This window comes from Tetrao urogallus, assembly GCF_951394365.1.
Source record: "Tetrao urogallus genome assembly, chromosome: 1".
In the NCBI taxonomy this organism is placed as follows: Eukaryota; Metazoa; Chordata; class Aves; order Galliformes; family Phasianidae; genus Tetrao; species Tetrao urogallus.
This window is the reverse complement of record NC_136813.1, coordinates 63,836,533-63,855,354: the sequence shown is the minus strand read 5'-3', so window position 1 is coordinate 63,855,354 and position 18,822 is coordinate 63,836,533. Positions and strand designations below refer to the sequence as shown.

General features: G+C 37.1%; 1 protein-coding gene across 1 annotated transcript in view; it reads left to right on the top strand.

The window, feature by feature from the left end:
- The window catches only part of ATP10A (ATPase phospholipid transporting 10A (putative)), a gene marked incomplete at both ends in the record, with an annotated part of 108,200 nt that overhangs the window by 63,108 nt on the left and 26,270 nt on the right, over positions 1–18,822 (top strand). Inside the window, 4 exons of the mRNA XM_079544341.1 lie at positions 4,919–5,109; positions 7,244–7,377; positions 8,508–8,760; positions 17,977–18,194. Coding sequence (XP_079400467.1) covers positions 4,919–5,109; positions 7,244–7,377; positions 8,508–8,760; positions 17,977–18,194 — 796 coding nt within the window. The remainder of the gene's footprint in view (positions 1–4,918; positions 5,110–7,243; positions 7,378–8,507; positions 8,761–17,976; positions 18,195–18,822) is intronic.

The window sequence follows — 18,822 nt, the reverse complement described above, 5'->3', positions numbered from 1 at the left end:
TGACTTAAGAGATGCACTCTTGTGTTTTTCTAGAGTCATTAACTTCATGCAACATGAAATCCTAGGAATATTTTGGGGTTTTTTGGTCTACATTTTAATTAAAAGAGCTAAACAGACACTAATTCTTTTATAGAATACCGTAATTTATCATCTGGATTAGGAGTGATGAGCAGTATTGAATTGCGTAAATGGTATAAGGATTGAAAATTGCTGGGGCTTAGGGAGTTTTTAATAATGATGCAATTTACCAGCTCAGTTACTACTCTCAGATGTCACAAATTGTGTAGGATGTACTGTCAACTGGTGTGAATCAGGCTAGCTTTTTCAAAACTGCGTCAAGTTGTAGTGTGGGAAAATGCTTTCCTTTATTTAACAGCACAGTGCGCTACAGTACATGTAAAGATAAAAGTTTAGTATTAGACATTACTGTGTGAGAGTGTGGAACTGTCTACATTAATAGAGAGCCTGCTGTACTCCAGAAATGACATTTCCAGATATGGAAATGGAAAGTTTGGCAGCTTATCTTTCACACTTCTTGTGTTTGAATCTCAGTTCCCAAATACTGAGCGTAAGATCATAGAATGGTTGGGATTGAAAGACACCTTTAAAGATCACCTAGTCCGTGGACTAGGATATCTTTCATTAGGTCTGAACAGAGGTGGAATGCTGTAGAAGGTACGCATAAATTTGTCTTCAATTATGTATTTATTTATGTACTCCTTGTGAAAAAGTTCAGTATCATGTAAGTTACAGAGCTGAGTTATGTAGCAAGTAGCACCACAGAATATTCTGGAAGGCTGTTTAACAAATACACAACAAAAAGTCAAGATATCATTTGTGAATCTGACAGAAAGCATAAGATGATTTCCAGGTCTCATCAACTATGCTCCAAAACATTTACAACTAAAGGTCCACGGGACATTTGAAGGGAAGAGAGACCAACTGTCAACAAATAAACGCTCAGACTCCAAGTTTGTCAATGGAGAGGGGTTTTTTTTTCCCTTCTGTTCTTGATTTTCTTCATTAGCATCATGAAATCATGGCTATATTTCATGTTAGCAAGATGAATAGTAATTAGCACATCTAAATTGAGGCATGTAATTGCCGTGTCAAAATCAGATCTTAATTCAAAATCTTACCAGTGGTGACTGCTTGAAAGACAGATTCAGATAGCTCCTAGTTGAAAGTATCTCAGCTGAAAAGAAATGCTACTAGGCTATTTAAATAAGGATGCTGTGAGCACAGTAGGTTTCTATTTTTAAAGAAGTCTGTCATCTTTTCCTGTTTGAAATATAAAATATAGTTGTAATGTCTACGTTGACAATTTTTTAGAGGAATAGAAATGTTTGAGTGTGCATATTGTAAGAATTCTGAACTGTGATCATTATAGATAAGCAGTGTAGCACTGACATCTCATAGTGAGAAAAGATACGATAATACAAACCAAGAAAAATACTGCAAAATGCATTGAGACAGACCTGGCCCTATCCTACGTCTACAAAATAGTATCATACACATTACTACATATAACTTCTTTAGTGACATTGACATGACCTGCACTGATCACACTCCGGGTGTGCAGATGAGCAGGGAGACTGCCTGTTCTTAAGTGCTTGCTTCAGTTCTTCCCTGCTGTTTCTGCACCCTTGCATATCCCAAGCGTATTTACTCTGTAAGGAATCTTCTGGGTAAAAAGAATAGTGTAAAACCTGACATGACCTCTGCCTGCTTGGGTCTAGCCAGAGTATGTACAGTATGCACGGCAAAAATTCAAAAATTCTGTACTGGCTTCCAAAAATAACAAAATTGGCCTTAAAATCTTGTTCCTACCTTTCTTATGTGTATATGTGCAAGGGAAAAGGGGAAGTCATAGTTTGCATTCCAGCTTCTCAGCTTTTCTCTGAAAGGTAAAAGGCTTTTTTGTAAGAAAAGTACAGAAATCTGTATCTAACCATTCAGTATCAAAAGATTTGCTTGGAAAGTTCCAAAGTGAATGTGGGAAGTAAAAATACTAGCAATAATAGGAATCATAGAATCATAGAATATCAAGGTTGGAAATGACCTGTAAGATCATCTAGTCCAACAATCTTCTGATTACTATTGCTATCACAAACTAAACCATATCTCGTAGCTCCTCATCCAGGCGCCTCTTGAACACAGCCAGGGACGGTGACTCCACCACCTCCCTGGGCAGCCATTCCAGTGCCTGACCACCCTCTGAGAGAAAAAGTTTTTCTTCATGTCCAACCTAAACCTCCTCTGGTTCAACTTGCGGCCATTTCCCCAGGTCCTGCTTGTTGCCTGGGAGAAGAGGCCAAACCCCTCCTCATCACAACCTCCCTTCAGGTAGTTGTAGAGTGCAATGCCTGCATTTGTGTTTCAAAGCTTGACCTGAGTTTGCAAAGCCAAAATAATTGAAAATCACATTACAATCTTTTAAATAAAAAAATACATTACTGTACATGTCAGTGTCTCTCTGACAAACTCTAGTGGTACAAAGTCCATGAGAATACATTTCAGTCAATACTGAGAGTCAGGAAGGTTCTTTTCAATGGTGACACTGAGGCCACCTTGAAGACTGCAGAGTGTTTTCTTTGTGATTCTCAAGTACTGGAAAGCAAACAGCTCCACTACTTGCTTTGTAAGAAATCTGAGACACGAGGGAAGGAAAGAAAATACTGTCTTCTGAATACAGGATTGATAGGTCACCTTGCTATTTAGCGCTGGCTAAGTTCCAAGGGAAAACATAACAGAAGGCTGATGTGAGCTGTCCTCAGGTTGTATTTGAGTTCCCGTGTTAAACCAGGAGAGTTATTTCTACAACAGCACATTGATTTCATCCATGTTTCTTAAAGAACAGGTGATTTGGTCAACTTCATGTGGATATGAGAACATAAAAAGCAGTGCAAGGTGCATGTGAGGATGGGCTGTGGTGAGAAGGTTCAGTGAGTGAAGGTTGGCAGGTCTTGGCACCTCAGGGTTAACTTCAGCAGGATCAGATGTGGTACAAGATAAGCAAGAACAACTATCTAATTGTATAGAACAAGCACACAAGTAATCATGCTGTCTGCAGTATGCCTATCACAGTCCACTGTTACAGTCAATAAGTGTAAAGAACCGATGAAGGCTATAAAATCATAAGCCAAAGCTATTGCTTCCTAAGTACATTTGTCTTTATCAAGTCCATTTATGAAAAGAAGTCATAAGTGTGATTTGGAAACTGAATTGGGAACTCAAACTAACATCCATTTATGAGGAAGGAAGGCTAAAGCACGGTTCCATCTTGAAGAGCAAATGGCAGAATCCCAGTAATAGTGTATTTTGTGCACTATGCATTCATTACAAAATTATTCCCCATGGTACAAGTCCAGCAAAATGTGGATAGTTCGCCATCTGGTAGTCAGTATTTGTATCTATTGACATACAGCAGCCCCCAATTTTTAAAGCTCTCTTGGCAAAAGGTGAAACAGTGAGTTACAGATATTTGCTGAACAAAACCTCTTCTCATACATGAAGCCCATGGGGAGGTTGGGCTAAGCAGAAGTTTTCTCCTTATGAAATCCACTTTTTTGTAGAAGTCACAGTTTTAAGATAGATTGCAGATTTCAGGGGACGCTATTTTAAGTATTCAAAACCAGGTAGCCATAAAGTTTGGTGTTATAACACTGTTAATTTAAGCATAACACATTGGGGTTTTCCAGGATTTCTCTTAAACTCTGAGCTTTTATTAGTTTCCTATTGCTGTTGGATTTTTTAGAATTTGGAAGTGTGATGATTATGATACTCTGCAGGGGCAGAACACATTTCAGATTGCTTTCATCTGCTCTGAGGCATTAGTATACTACTGTTAAATTACATTTTATTCATGCAGAAGAGGTCTGAAATGATTATTAGGTTTGTCTTTCTTACCTAATAAAACATTCTAACACTATGCTTTAATAGCTGTTATTATTGTTCAGCAGTTAATTCTTATAAGGCTGTTTTCTGCAGTTCTCAGTCAACTGAAATTTGAGTCAGTCTATACAGAGCAGACAATAAGAAGTTGTAGTGAAAATGTAGCATTGTTCCACTTTTCTCATGCGCTTTGGTGCATGCAGTCATGAGAGTGCATGCCATTTCATCTTTCTTACACAGCGAGACACTTCTGAAAGCAATCTCCCTTATTGATGAACTCTCAGAATTTTTTTCCTTTCTTTTTCACTAAACTGACTGATATACACTATCAGTCTTTCTTAGTATCTTAGTGCCACTGTATCTGAAGCCTTGCCCTTTCCCAGTTTCCCCATGTTTCTTTGATAAAAGCGTATGAACGCTGTGTAAGCATTATGCACTACACATCTGCTCCGTAGATGGATTGAGTTTACAGTGATTGCACAAGCAGAATTTGTACATGCACGAAAAGTTTAATGCATTTTCAAAGCATAGAACTGGCTGTATAGTTGCTGTAGGTTTGGCCTTCGTATCTACTGAACGTTTGTCCAGTACATTTGCATATCCCACAGCCTAGCCAGAGCCATTGGTAGTGCTCAGCTGCACTGCTGCATGTCTGGGATTCCTGGGTAGGGATTCTCAGTTTTCAAAGTCTGCCAGACGATTGTCCCAGGAGGAAGATCTAAGGGAATATTTCACCGTCAGGTTGAGAAAACTTTTTTTTTTTTTTAAACTCTGAAGATGTTTCCTTGGCTTGTTGTATTACAGAGTATGATTTAACAAGCTTAATGTTTTGACATGCTGTGCTTTGTTCTGCTTTTAAATTTTCTGCAGTGTACATAAAAGTGGAAAAAAGGATGGACTGTTCAAAGAAAATCTTTTGTTACGTGGATGTACTATTAGAAATACAGAAGAAGTTGTAGGAATTGTAATCTATGCAGGTAAAAATTGCTTTTCTTTCTGACTAAGCACACTTGCCTTTTTATAGTTTCCTTAAAATACAGACAGGAATCCCTATTACATCATTTGATGCAATTGCTTTTGCAGGGCATGAGACCAAAGCTTTGTTAAATAATAATGGACCTCGCTATAAGCGCAGTAAGCTTGAAAGACAGATGAATGCTGATGTCCTTTGGTGTATCCTTATACTTCTCATCATGTGTCTGTTTTCTGCCATTGGTAAGTGCTCTTTAAAAATAGAAACTTAACTATCAGACTCTCTTGAGATTCACGTGCTTAGCTTCAGCAAAAACATGTGTATCTGCAGAAACATAAAATCCATATAGCTGCTTTTTGATTACATTTTCTTCCTTGAAATGATTATGTTTTAATACACAGGATTGTCTAAATGGATTCTTAGTTTCAATCAAGTGTAAGTCATTAATATCCGAGATCCAGATGCATACATTCTATCACTTCCAAAAATGACAAGTCCAAAAGAAGCCACTTTATAGGCTTATAGTGACCTCAAAATTACAGGTGGTAGAGTATAACATGCCTTAGTCAGCCAACAGATCAATTTATGACCAGAGAGTAAACATAATTAGCACAGTGCTGTTCCCCAGTACTATTTATTAACTCAAGGCTGCAGCTTTGAAACTGAAGAAATACGTAAATGTCTAAATCTTCATAAATCCAATTAGAAGATCCTCTGGACTTCCTGGAGTGTTTAAGGAAATACTGAGCTTAATACTCTTCAGGCTTTTTTTTAACTTGTTTGTAAGAAGGAAATGAGTTTCTTATTATCTGGCATCCAAAGTGATTGTTAATATATTGCATATGAATTCCATATCCCTAACGTTTGTGTGTTCTCTTGTGTTTGTGTGTGAGTCATGCGTCGGAAACATTAGAATGTTTCCTAACAACCACAGTGTAGTTTAATAACAGTCTTATGCCATTTTAATAAATCTCAGCATGCCTTTTTCCAGGTATTGTCAAATAGTGCTTAAAGATGAGTTTTTTCCAGCTGTGAATCAGTCCTCGTATTTGTTTCCGCTGAGTTGATGACACTTTGGTGTAGCATCTCAGTGTGAGGGAGCCCTGTCCTCGAGGTTGTGTTGAAGTGCTGCAGTACCTTAATTAAAGGCAGGCTTAATTGCAGGGAGTCCCTGCTTGCAGCTGTCCCATTCACCACCACAGGACAGGCGATGTCCCAAACAGTAGCAGCAGGCTGTGTTGCTTCATGACTACAATGGGCTGTGGGAGTGTAAATATGAATAGGTGGGCACACAGCAGGTGACACATCTTGTCTACTCTGTCACTTCTGCTCCAAGGACAGAAACCACCAGCAGAGGGCCAAAGCAAAGTGCAGGAGGTGATAACCATGATGCACAGCTGGAAGTAAATTCGATTGAGCGATTCAAAACCAGAGCTGACTGATGCTGCACACATGCAAAACTGTGTTCTCTAAGAGTCAAATCTGATATCTTCTATCGAGACATTATAAATGGAGGAAATCTGAGTCAAGATATTTATAAAACAAGTCACGATGTAGGTCATTCTTGGTTTGGGAGTACAATCAAGAATAGAAGTACAGCCATCAGTAGGGGGATATTGGGAGTACTGAGACAAAATAATTTCCTTATTGGCTTAAATATTGCTTGTATTTTTCAGAAGTTCAATGCTGTTTTATTGTATCAGGATGTAAAGGCAAATTTAAAATCTTGACAGATTAATTTTAAAATAGGCTTTTGTTTCTCTTTTGTTGTTCTCTGATGCATAATTAAAATAATATGAATACTTGTTATGGTGGTGAAATTCATCCTTGATTTTAACCTTACAAACATCAGACATCTGTTTTCAGTCTCTCCTCCATCTCTCAGAAGAAACTAGCTGCAATTCCTAGCACTCTTCTTAAAAAGGCAACCTTCTGTATTTAACAAGAGTGTATTTTTCCCAGAATAATAATATCCTTATATTTATTTAACTATCATCACGATCAATAACACAAGGTTTCTAGCAAAGCTTAATTTTTTTTCTGTTCTTAGTTCCTCAGCTTCCCTGCTGTTGGCTCTGCTGCTACTCTTAGCCTGAACTACTGTTTTACACTAGCCAGATTGCTTTATTTGGATAAAGTTTATCCAAAAAGTGAGTCGTAGATACTGTCCTTAGGACCAGGCAAATGCCTTTCCTAAACCCTAAATCCTACTGGGAAAAAAAAAGTAGGTTTTTGTGAATCTCTTTCAAGTCATACTGAATAGTTGAAAACAAGTATTAATTTCCTATGTAACTCTTCTCTGAGGACCAGTTTATATTATATACCTTTATATCTTGGAGTTACTTTAGACTTTTCTCTCTTTCAACTCTTCTGCAGGTCACGGCCTATGGGTATGGCAATACGGTGAGAAGAAGAAACCAGTTTTTGATGTTCCAGGACCTGATGGCAAATACTTGTCTCCTGTTCTAGCTTCAGTGTATTTATTTCTGACAGCAATCATAGTTTTTCAGGTATCCAAGTTGTGCAAAATGCCACCCGTATTTATGATTTTCTATGTGTGTGTGGGGTGTGTAGTACCCCTTCTACCACTGAGATGATAATCAAATAGTAGAAATGTATTTAGACACTTTAAATTTTAAATATAGAGAATGCGATAATATATAAACAGAAATCTAAATGAAAGAAAGTAAATGGTCTATTCACTGATGAAAATTGAAAATTTTTTTGAAAACAAGCACACTGATCACACAGTAAGGTCTCAGGGCTACATTGGCCTTGGAGAAGAAAAACACTTGAAAACTAACCTTCCCTAAAAGACTCAGGTGTTCTATTTTATTTTAAACAAGTAGGAAGAGATAGGATTCACCTGAAAGAAAACAGGCTTCATGCTTCATATGCACCCACTGTGAAACACATCAAAGATGTGGGGTACCACTTTGAGTATGGCATGAACAGAAGTTATATACATTTTTAACCACTTTCCAGAAAATGCGGTTCTTAACTCTGTGTCAGTGTGAACAAACATCTGCAGGCTAAAACTGAGATGCAAATTAGATATTTCATGGAGTTTTGACAAACCTCAAGAAACAGCTGGAAATCTTTTCTGGAGAAACTTCTCCTATCACTTTCTTCAGAAATTATTTTTTTTCTTCATTCATTTAATCTGCAGTGCAGATGCCAGGACTAAAGAAATCATTCCTATGGAAAGCTTTACACATCTCATTCTGTTTTCTTGTTGCTGCTAAGGGAATTTGTAAGCAGTGTATTATTTATGCAGAATAAATTCATTCTATTCTTCAAGTGCAAAACACATTTACAGGATTCTGACTGCACTGTCTTTTTGTTTTGCTTTGTTATGTTTTCCTGGCCAGTTTCAAGCACATCTTATTAGCCCAGAAAAGTTCAATTTCTGTCCAAGTTTTGATAATCACTCTTCCAGACATAATAATGGATTTCAGCTTTGCAATTCGTGACGTTTTCTTAATCTGATACAGCAGATAGACTGTTTTCAAATGTGCTGATAGCTTCACAGTAGACATTTAAAGTACATAGCCTCTTTGCATTCTAGACTACTGCCAAATTAGATTTTTACAAATTCAGTCTGTTTTCTCCTAATTCATTTTATTTTTCTGTGTTCTAGGTTATGATTCCAATCTCTTTGTATGTTTCCATTGAAATAGTTAAAATCTGCCAAGTGTACTTTATTCATCAAGATAAAGATTTATATGATGAAGAAACAGACTCTCAGCTGCAGTGCCGAGCTTTAAATATCACAGAAGACTTAGGTCAGGTGCAGTTTATCTTTTCAGACAAGACTGGGACACTTACTGAAAATAAGATGGTTTTCCGAAGATGCACGGTTTCTGGAATAGAGTATTCCCACGATGATAATGGTGAGCTCATGATCTTGTTTTATATCTAACTGCTGTGCTTTGGTGAAATCTGAAGTAGATTAAGAAATTGCTGTAATCTTGAAAAAGAAAGAAAAACAAAAGAAATTGCATGTATCCACTCAGTAAACTCCATAATAACTGTTTTCATGTTATTATGGAGTCATCATTTTGATGACTTTTTCAGCTAGTAAAGACAGTCTTTTCAGAATGTTCTCTAACATGGACAGTATGCTGTCAAGACAGTTAGGGCTTCAAGCTTTAGCTTCTGGTCTAGTAAAGCACTTCAGCCCATGGCTAATTTAAGCAAATAGGATAGTATCACCAATACACAACTGATTGTGTGTTTGAAGTGTACAATGCAAAGTACCAGCTTTAAGCATGCAGCCAGATCGGTCTCAGATTGAATAGCTGGAATAAGAAAACATAATAATATAACAAAACATAAACAAGCTTACTGGCTTTTATATTCACAGGAAATGTAATCTGACCTAAGATCATATTTTATGTTACTTTTGTCAGGTTCTTTTCAGTGTTCCTGTGTGTGTGACAGGTGACTGCATTAAGGTGACTCCATTGCAATTGATAGACTATGCCCAAGTGTCAGCATTATACACTGAAAACTCATTTTTGGTCACAAGGGAAAATGGGGATTGTCATCTCTGTGTCATCTCATCACCCTACCAAAATAATGAAGTGATTTCCTGTTTTTTGAGTTGTTTGCAGTTAGTGTCAAGCTTTTTTTCTCTGGCGTTTTATTGTTACTGTTTTTTACATAACAGATTTTAATTCTTCAAATCATATTCTGTCTCTGTATCAGAAGATATCAATAGCTATAGTATTGCATTCTTAATTGCAAAAATTAGATTTCTTAGCAGAACATTTACAAATCACTGCTTTAAAATTTTTTCTTGAAAGCCATTACAGAAGTTCAGCTCGCAAAAAAAGATACGGAATAAGAGAAATAATCAAAATAGACTGGCAAAATCTAAAAATTCTATAAGATTCTAAGGTGATAAATAATATTTTGAAGCTTTGGATTATGTGACAATTGTTCTTTTTTTCTCTTGAAGTAGTACTGACATTTTGCATTCTTCTTCAGAAAAACCAAGGTGTTTGGGTAGTCTTATTATGCCAGTGTTAGAGAAATAAGAATTAAAATAGAGAAGATTTCCTGCCTCTGTACTGTAGGTAAGAAAGAAAGGAGAGTTAGTATTAAGAGCAGTTTCTGGACTCCTAGTTCTGCTCTCAGTACTCCATGTTCATCCTTTTTTTTTCCTTTGCCATTGATTGTTTGCTTGTTTGTACTAATTTCAGAATGCAGGAATGATGATGGTACTGCCAACTAAAACAGTGCTGAAAGTGTATTTTTATGTGTTGAATAGCATCAGTGGAAGCTGAGCTCAGGATCTTGAATTTGAGGCTCAACTTTCAGATCTTCTTTTTCTCAAACATAATGCATTTAACAGAAATCTAAGTATGTATGCTTTCATTTCATTATTTGAGGTTACAGTAAAAGCAGTTCACTACAAACAAAAGTGTAAATTAAGTAGCTAAATAAGCTAAACTAATTATTTTTTTCTGTCATTCATTTCACTTACTCCTGTGTTTAGGCTATTTCTAAATTCAGTTGGTATAAAATCACAGACATAAAGGTATTTTAAAAATGATATTTTGTTTACACAAGGCATTCTAAACTTTATTTCTTCTCCTCTACAGAAAATAGAACTTTCTCTGTCATTTTATGCATATTTAGTGATCATTTTTATTGCTTTTGTTCCCTATAATCAAGAAATAAAAATTATTCTTCATTCAGGCTTCATTTAAGCTGTTTGCCTGTCTGATTTTCTAACCATATCTTAAATTCTCCATTGTTTAAATCTTTTTGTTTAGATAGAATAAGATGCTTACCACAGCTCATTCCTTTATAAGAGGTGCATCAATAACATTTCATTGCTCTGTGCTTAATTGCAAATTATTTGTTAGCTGCTCTTCAGTGTTTATACTTGAGTATCTGAATTCCCCTCTGAGGTTTTGGGACATATAACTGTTGGATGCCTTCCAGCTTCCCTCCTGAGACTTTACCGAAGACTTCATGAGTTAGGAAATTCTGAACATTTTGATTTAGTAGGTGATATGGCACTGCCATATATGCAAGAAAACCTAATAAAATGCATCTACCTTTTCTCATCCACTTCAGTGATAATCTGGATCTTTCCTTATCTGAATGTTATTCAGGCATAGTGATTTGTTACTTGGAATCAAACTCTTCTTTCAGTCTTTCAAATGAAGGATTGTATTTAAAATTTTCCTACATAGATCAAGGTACAAAAGCTGAAGATAACAAGTCATTTTCTATTATAAAACAGATTATGGAAATACACTTGTCCAGAGCTCTCTGGCTTAAGTTTGTTATTCTGCTGTGGCTGGGTAGCAGTGCCTGTTATTACAGTTGCTTGACCCTTCCCATGATAAGATCCTTTTTTCAGCTATGGATAGTTTTACAAACCTTTTAACTATTTGGTTAAAGTTTCCCATGCCAGATGTCTGCCTCAGGCATGAAGTCTGGGGGAGTAATTTCAGTCAGAACAGTTCCATTCAGCCATATCCAAGAGCAAAGCTAAGATGCAATGCATTTTTTCCCATGCTAAGAAGTTCTGGCAAATTTTACTCCAAAGTTTTGTAGAGTCCCTATATTCTGAAGTTCAGCTATGCATACACAGTAAGGGGGAAACTCGTACCTAGAGTGACAGATTGAGGTCTACAATTTCCATGCTTTGGAACTTTAATTTTCTGCTGAAGTATGTTTTTTTTTGCATAATCTATGTCTGCTATATATCTGTTAATTACTCAATCAGCAGATTGTGCATAGTCTTCACAAATTTTATGCGTGTTGCGCTGTAAGCTTTTCTCCCTAAAATTTGTTCAGTTATGATCAGTTGTGCCATTCTTTTCTGTCCTGCAGGCACTGTTATCCTGCAATTGTCATCATCGTATCTGAGTTTTTGCCACTAACGTGTCAAGCGATATGTGACACTCATGATGTATAGCTTCTTCATTCCTCTTTTTCCTACCCCTATATGCACAGCATGCAATTTGTGTGGGTGTGGGGATTCCTTAAAAGGTGTACACTGTGCTGTGTTTTTGATTGAACAAATTGACATTTGGGGAAGCATGTCTTTTCTTCTTTTTTTAGTGGTGGCAGTGTCCTCATTTTCTCTGGAATTTTTTTCCACAGTATCATATTAATTTACCATGTAAAAGGTGAGCCTGATGATTATGGAGAAGTGTTCTGTTTTGTAACAAAAGCAGGCATATTAACTGTGGTTTTCATTACAGAAACTCTTGTGGACCTCACGCAGGGCTGAAGTAATTAAATGTTTCTAAAAGAAAACACAAAATCCTGAAAAAGACAATACATTTTCTAGGCAGTGTAGAGAGCAAGCAGCAGTTTTATAATTTGCTGGAGAAGACATTTTCTTGCAGAATTCTGTATTGGCTCTAAGTTTCTTACAGGGCCAGTGGCACTATGCCTGGGAATATTGCATTGTTTTAGTCTAGACAAGAGGTGACAAAAATATGAATAATAGAGACCAATAAATTCCACCAGTATGGGACAGAATCTCCTAGCCAACTGGAGGTAGTACAGACTATTACTCATGGTACTTCTATGTGAGAGCTTAGCACCAAAGAGGATCCAAAAACAGTTGTGAAAGCTGTGAGGGAAGGTGTGAGTGTGCTTAGCAACTGTTCCATGATGCAAGCTCTATCAAATATACATCACTGTTGAGTGCACCTGTAGCAGTCTGGTATAGATTATGCAAAGATTAGGATTAAACTGATCAGTGAGCCTTCTGGACACAGTGTTGACAGAGGTGGGATTTTTGTTACCTACTTGAGATATTTATGTGGAAAATAGTCACCTAGTAATTTCACAGTTAATAGTTCATCAAATTTGTTTTACGCACCTATGTTTATTGTCTGTTAGATGACTGTTTCTCTGTGGTTTAGAATTCCAAATACAGATGAAAAGAATTCCCATGGCATATCTAGATTACATGTTCTCTTAAATCAATTTAGTTCTTGAATTAGAGTGAGTTAATTAAGAGCAGGATATATCATGGACTATTCCAAGTGGAAGAATGAGTGCCTCATTCATAAATATCCTCAGCATTTATAGAATACCCATTGGCAGTATGCTCTGGTTAAATCCCAGGAATTGATGGAGTTACATCTATCTTAAAGACAGCACCTTGTTGTGTGTTGCTTTCACAGTCAGTGATGCTATAAAGGAGTGCCACATCACACCAAAAAAATAAAAGTTCTTCTAATCAGTATTTCCTCGTAGCCCAAAAGAATGTAGGCACAAAAAAACAAAGACTTATTGTCCTATATGTAAAACTGCGTTGCCATACCACAGCTTTTCCTTTCAAGCTAGTAGCCAGCTTCTAACAGTTCTAGAAATTGGACATGCCCCAAATCTATCTGCTGGTTCCAGGGAGAGTAGGTGCCCAAAAGCTGACTGTGCTTGTGAAAGTCGTTATATGATTTAGCTACAACCAGATGCTCTTGGCCTGACATTTGTCCTAGATATTTTCCAAATGCTAAATGAATTGCCTGTTGTCTGTGGGGTGTGATCTCTGTTTTTCTAGTTTTAGCCACCCATTGTACGGAACTTCTGACAACACGCAAGTTGAACCTCCATGAATGCAACCACACAAATCTGAAAAAACTAAATATTTTCATTCTTTGCATTTTTTCTCTTTCCTTCCAATGACTGAAAAAAACTCTAGAGAACCGAATAGAAGGATAATTTTATGGTAGTGAAGGCAAACGGTGAAAACCCAGTGATTTTTCCTTGGCTAGCCAAGTTTCTTAGTCACTGAATTCGAGAAAGAAGGAGTTCTCTTCCACACTCTATGTTTTCATGCTAAAGATTGGCCAGCAACTACTTTTCACTGGAAAGTGCATTATATGGAAAAAATCTTTTTCTTAGTTTGAGGGACTGTATTGTGGTGAAACTTTGTTGTTCATTTTGTACATAACCAAAAGACATAGCCACATCAGAAAATTGAATTGAATTGAAAATTGAATTTACTAAACAAACAAAAAAAAAAGCATAAAAATGGGTAAAACCTTTTCCCTAAATATGGCTGGTTCTTCCAGAGGGACAGCTCATCTGCCTTTCTTTTCCATCTGAAAATCTTCAGAAATCAGGAGGGTCCTTTTAGCTTTTCTCCAGAAAGATCAAAGCAATCAACAGAACAGGCACTCTGTATAGCTTGTTTGTAGTTTCTCTTTACATTTATTATTACTTTCTGAAGAAAAATTTTTGGAGGATATGGACAGAAGCAGGAGATGTAGAACTGAATACTCTGGGAGTGTTGTATTTTGAACTCCTAAGCAATAACTAATGACGGAGAGATTAGAGACAGGTAATAATTTCCTCTGAGCGTGTATGCATGAGTATAGGTATGCCTGCACTCAAAATTGCTCTGGAAAATCTCTAGGTGGATAGAAAGAATCTCCATTTCTAAGTGGAGTAAGGAGTTCATGATGAAAGACTTCAGTGTATTCTTTTCATACCCACGCAGTTGCCAAGAGTAGAGAGGATGGAAACTCTTCATGTTTTATAGTCTCAGGACTTGTTTTTATGGGGAAGCTTTTGCAAAGTAAGTTATGTTAGCACAGTCATACAAACTTTTTGCATGCTAGCTGCTTGTCTGAGGGTTTTTTTAGATACTAGAGAGAACTTCAAAGTGAAATAAGCTTGCACTCATAAAATCATTAGGAAATAACATAGTGTGAAGGCATCTAGTCTTACTTCATGATAACTCAGTAGCATTCTTATCCAAATGATTGGGGATACATGGTGTTATTCCATAGGAGAATCAGGACCCGTACACTGACAGCTGAATTAGTCTGGTTTAAGGGGTCTGCAGTTTTATTCTGCCCAGAACAAATTATTTTATGGTTTCCTGATCACATTTCTCTACTTAGTTAAGCATTTGTCTGCGTGGCAGTGATGCTTCCATCAGCCTCTAAGATGGATGCCTCATAGCAGAACGTACCATGGAAGATAACTTACGAAACAACTGAAGAAGATAATCGAAAAATAAAAAATAAAAGAGTTTTTAACACAGAAATAATAAAAGAGTATCTTAAAATACTTACCAGAAGCTATAGGAATTTTAGTGACAGCTTACTGCTGTCTTCTGAAAGATGGAGAGTCCATGGAATAAGTATTAATTATCCTTTCTTCTTCGTGCTGTAAATATCAAGTGAACAAGAGGACAGTTAAGTTAGACTTCCATGCATTGCATTGCTGTGTTTTGCAAAGTGTTTATGTCTCTGCCTTTAATAAATCACTCTCTATCAGACAAAAGATCAAGGCTGCAAATTTTCAGTGCTGAAGCTGAAAAGCATCTCACAACAATGTCTTTCAGGTTATAATATTCGTAGGGAAAGGTTCTGAATTTGAGAGGGCTGAGTGGGTGGAGAGAACAGAATGTTCCCAAAGAAGCACGCTTCACACAGTTAAAGCATTATGAACCTTAGCCATAACATAACAATCACACTGTGTTTCATTATTTCTTCAAACTTCTTAGTTTTTGTTGCATAATATGTTAAGACTGCACTCAAGAAAATGTTAAAAGGTGCTGTGGCCTTTTTCTTTTATACATTTGATATAAAATGGAAATAATACCCTTTATATCAAGCGAGCTACATTTGACTTGCTTAGATGAGATTCTGGTCTTGTATCTTTTTCTCTTTTTTTTCCTCACTGCAGCAACAATTAAATGAATGTGCTACAATGAAAATCTGCATAGAGAACAAAACATAGCTTAAAGATACACAGACAGATTACAGTGTGTACCAATTCACTGTTGGTGTAATGCTAATAAAAAAGGCACATGCTGTATTAGGAACCAGTTTCTCCTGTGTTGACTAAACAAAATATTTTTGGATGTAATGTAAGAGTAGTGAAGAATACAGATATATGGTATGCAAGCATAAGTATATATTATGCATGAAATGCATTCTCTTCTTAACCCCATTGGTTTTGTTTGTAAAATGCAGCCATCTTTGGAGTCATGTATTTCAACTTGTTTCTGGAGCAGAAGCTTAAATTAGATATGATTATTAAAGAAAACGTGTGGCCTTTTTTCTAACAACTCTGCATGGAAAAGAATTTGACCAACTGGGTACCACCTTTCGCAAAGCTGGAAAGAATAATTGTACCCGGTTCTTTCCCTGTCAAGGAGTATTCCCTCTTTTGGCAGGGAGTGCAGCATTCTGTCAGTCTGCCATTCAGATGCCCACATCTGGAGTGAGGAAAGTTATCCCTGTAGCAAATGCAAGCTTTAACTGTGTTTTACCTGTCCACACAACACCAATTCTCCTCAAAACTGGGTTTGCTGAGGAGGCACTGGAATGTGCTTAGGATTGATTTAAATCTCAAGTATTGCTAATTGCAAAAGGCCATTCTGTTATGTCATCTTGAGCAATGTTTTTTGAACCTAGGACTTGCAGGATGCAGCCTATTACCATGCAACAGAAAGGCCAAGGAGACCAGTGACAGCCCTAATTTTTGAGCTATCTTCTAGATTCTGTTATCTGCGTCACAGTAACAGGAGAAAGGAGAAGCCAGTGGTGCTGTGCTCTTCTGTTTGCAGCTGTATGGCTCCCTGAACAACTGTGTAGTTTGCTGGGAACCTCTTCCACCTCCTGCATTTCATACTAAATATATATTCCAAATAAATGTGAAAAAGCCTCCAATCTATGATTCTGCACAGGTAGACCTATCACCATAAAGCGTGTGCAATCTGATTTCAGCTCCTCCTGCTGCTTTCTGACAGTTAAAACATGTTTGAAAGTTACAGCAGATGGCGGGGATGGTTTCTTCTTTGATCATAAAGCAAGCCCCATTAAAACGATCATGCACTGAACTCACTGTATCTGATGCAAGATTTTTCCTGGGAATATGTTTTGAAAGAAAAATCTCCATGGGCAATTATTCCTGCAGAATGCCTGAATAGTTGACGTACATGCTAATGATCTATCATTTGACATAGGAAGATCTAATTTGTTATAACATGGAACTGAAAGAGAGCAGAGCGAAAAGTATATAACTTGCATTGTACCTCTGCACAGTGTGGATTATTTTGAGAATATAATGAAAAGCTTTTTCATGAATGCCTAATGAAGGAATAAATAGATACCTGTTAAAATGACGTGTGCCTGTTTAATGAATGACAGAGGCTATTAAGTGCCCATGATCTTTAGGAATGGAAAAATACATTATGTATCAGTTTAGAACTGAATGGAATCTATTGTTAGATGGGTTGGATTCAGGTCTGTTTTGCACTTTTCTTTTTTTAAATTTTTTTTATTTCTACACATCAGACTGCCCAGATTCGTTTCTAACTGTAATTGTTCTACTTGAAGTCTTCATTACCCAAGTTCTCCACTGTAATATATAATTTTTAAAAACAGGTTCATTCTGCTCACACAGTCTGATACTGATAGGACAAAGGAAAACAGTTTTAAACTAAAGAGGGGAGATTTATATTGGATACAAGAGCAAAGTGGCGAGGTACTGACATAGATTGCCCAGAGAAGCTATGGATGTCCCATCCTTGGAGGTGTTCAAGGCCAGCTTGGATGTGGCCCTGGGCAGCCTGATCCAGCGCCTGATTTAGTGGTTGGCAACCTTAACTGCAGCAGGGGCATGGGAACTGTGTTATCTTTGAGGTTCTTTCCAACCTAAGCCATTCTCTGATTCTATGTAGAAGAGGAATGAGTGGTGCACTGCACAATAAGCATTGCACCACAAGCAGCACTGCCTATCATACATGTCCCAGGAGAGGAGACAGACCCCAGGCTGGGGTTTGGTTGATTTCATCAAGCTGAACTGTAGATAGCCTTTAGGAGTGCAATGTGTTACCGCAGAGTCTAGCTGCCTCTCAGTCTCATGATGAGGGAGGCAATGCGTTGCATTATATTCCTAGTTATGTTGTCTGCACCCTCCATTAGAAGGTACCATGTAGTTAAGATTAGATGTCTTCTGTTATCCCCTGTAATGGAGTCGTTCAGTATTGCTCCAAAGGTATAAGAGTAAAACCAGAGCACTTCAATGAAGTCAGCATGTCCTTTTTCCCTCTTTCTCAGCAACATTTAACAAATGCAACTTTTCTCCCTTTGTATTTTTATTGATAGCCAAACGCTTAGCAATGTACCAAGAGCCTGATTCTGAGGAAGAGGAAGCAGCTCCAAAAGGAGGAACTTTATCCCAGCGTGACAGTATCTGCAGCCATCAGAGTATCAAAGTAATTCACAGAAGCCAGAGCACCAAAACCCACCGCCGCACGGGAAGCAGAGCTGAAGCAAAAAGAGCAAGCATACTGTCGAAGCATACTGCATTCAGTAGCCCAATGGTAAGTCATGAGAATTAAGTGCACGCTGTCCTATATCTTTTAACAGAGTGATGTCTTGAAAAGTAAGAGATAAAGAAATCTGTACTACATTGCATACCACTCAGATTTCATCTTGGCGTTTTTTCTTCTGCACTTGTGTTTTAGAAAAAAAAGAGAACTGTACATTTCAAAATGTTGGTGAGTGTACACCCTTTCAACTTTGCTTTGATTAATTTATTTTATGGTGTTATTGGAAGTTTTATGTGAGGTAAGTGGTATTAAGAGAGCAGTGAAACCAAGTCTTGTCTACGAAGGGATTTTTTGTTATCCTTTTGACATAAGTGAACCCTCAAAATAAACTACAAATACAGGCAAAGAAAGTAGCTGCTTGCTCTGGTTGAGCTTCTTGAGTTTAGTCAGGAGTAAGTTCTTTCAGTACAATTTGAAGCTACACTTCATAAACATACAGTTCAGTGGTTGCTCAGACTCATCAGCTGCTGAGCATCAGCAGATAAAATAAAATTCTTCTGAAGAAAAAACCTGAGTTCAGTTTATCTTTACATCTTTCATATCCTAGCATCTTGGTATCTTAAGAAATACCAGAATTTGCTCTGACAAGAAAAAATCAAAGAAAAGTGCTGATGAAATA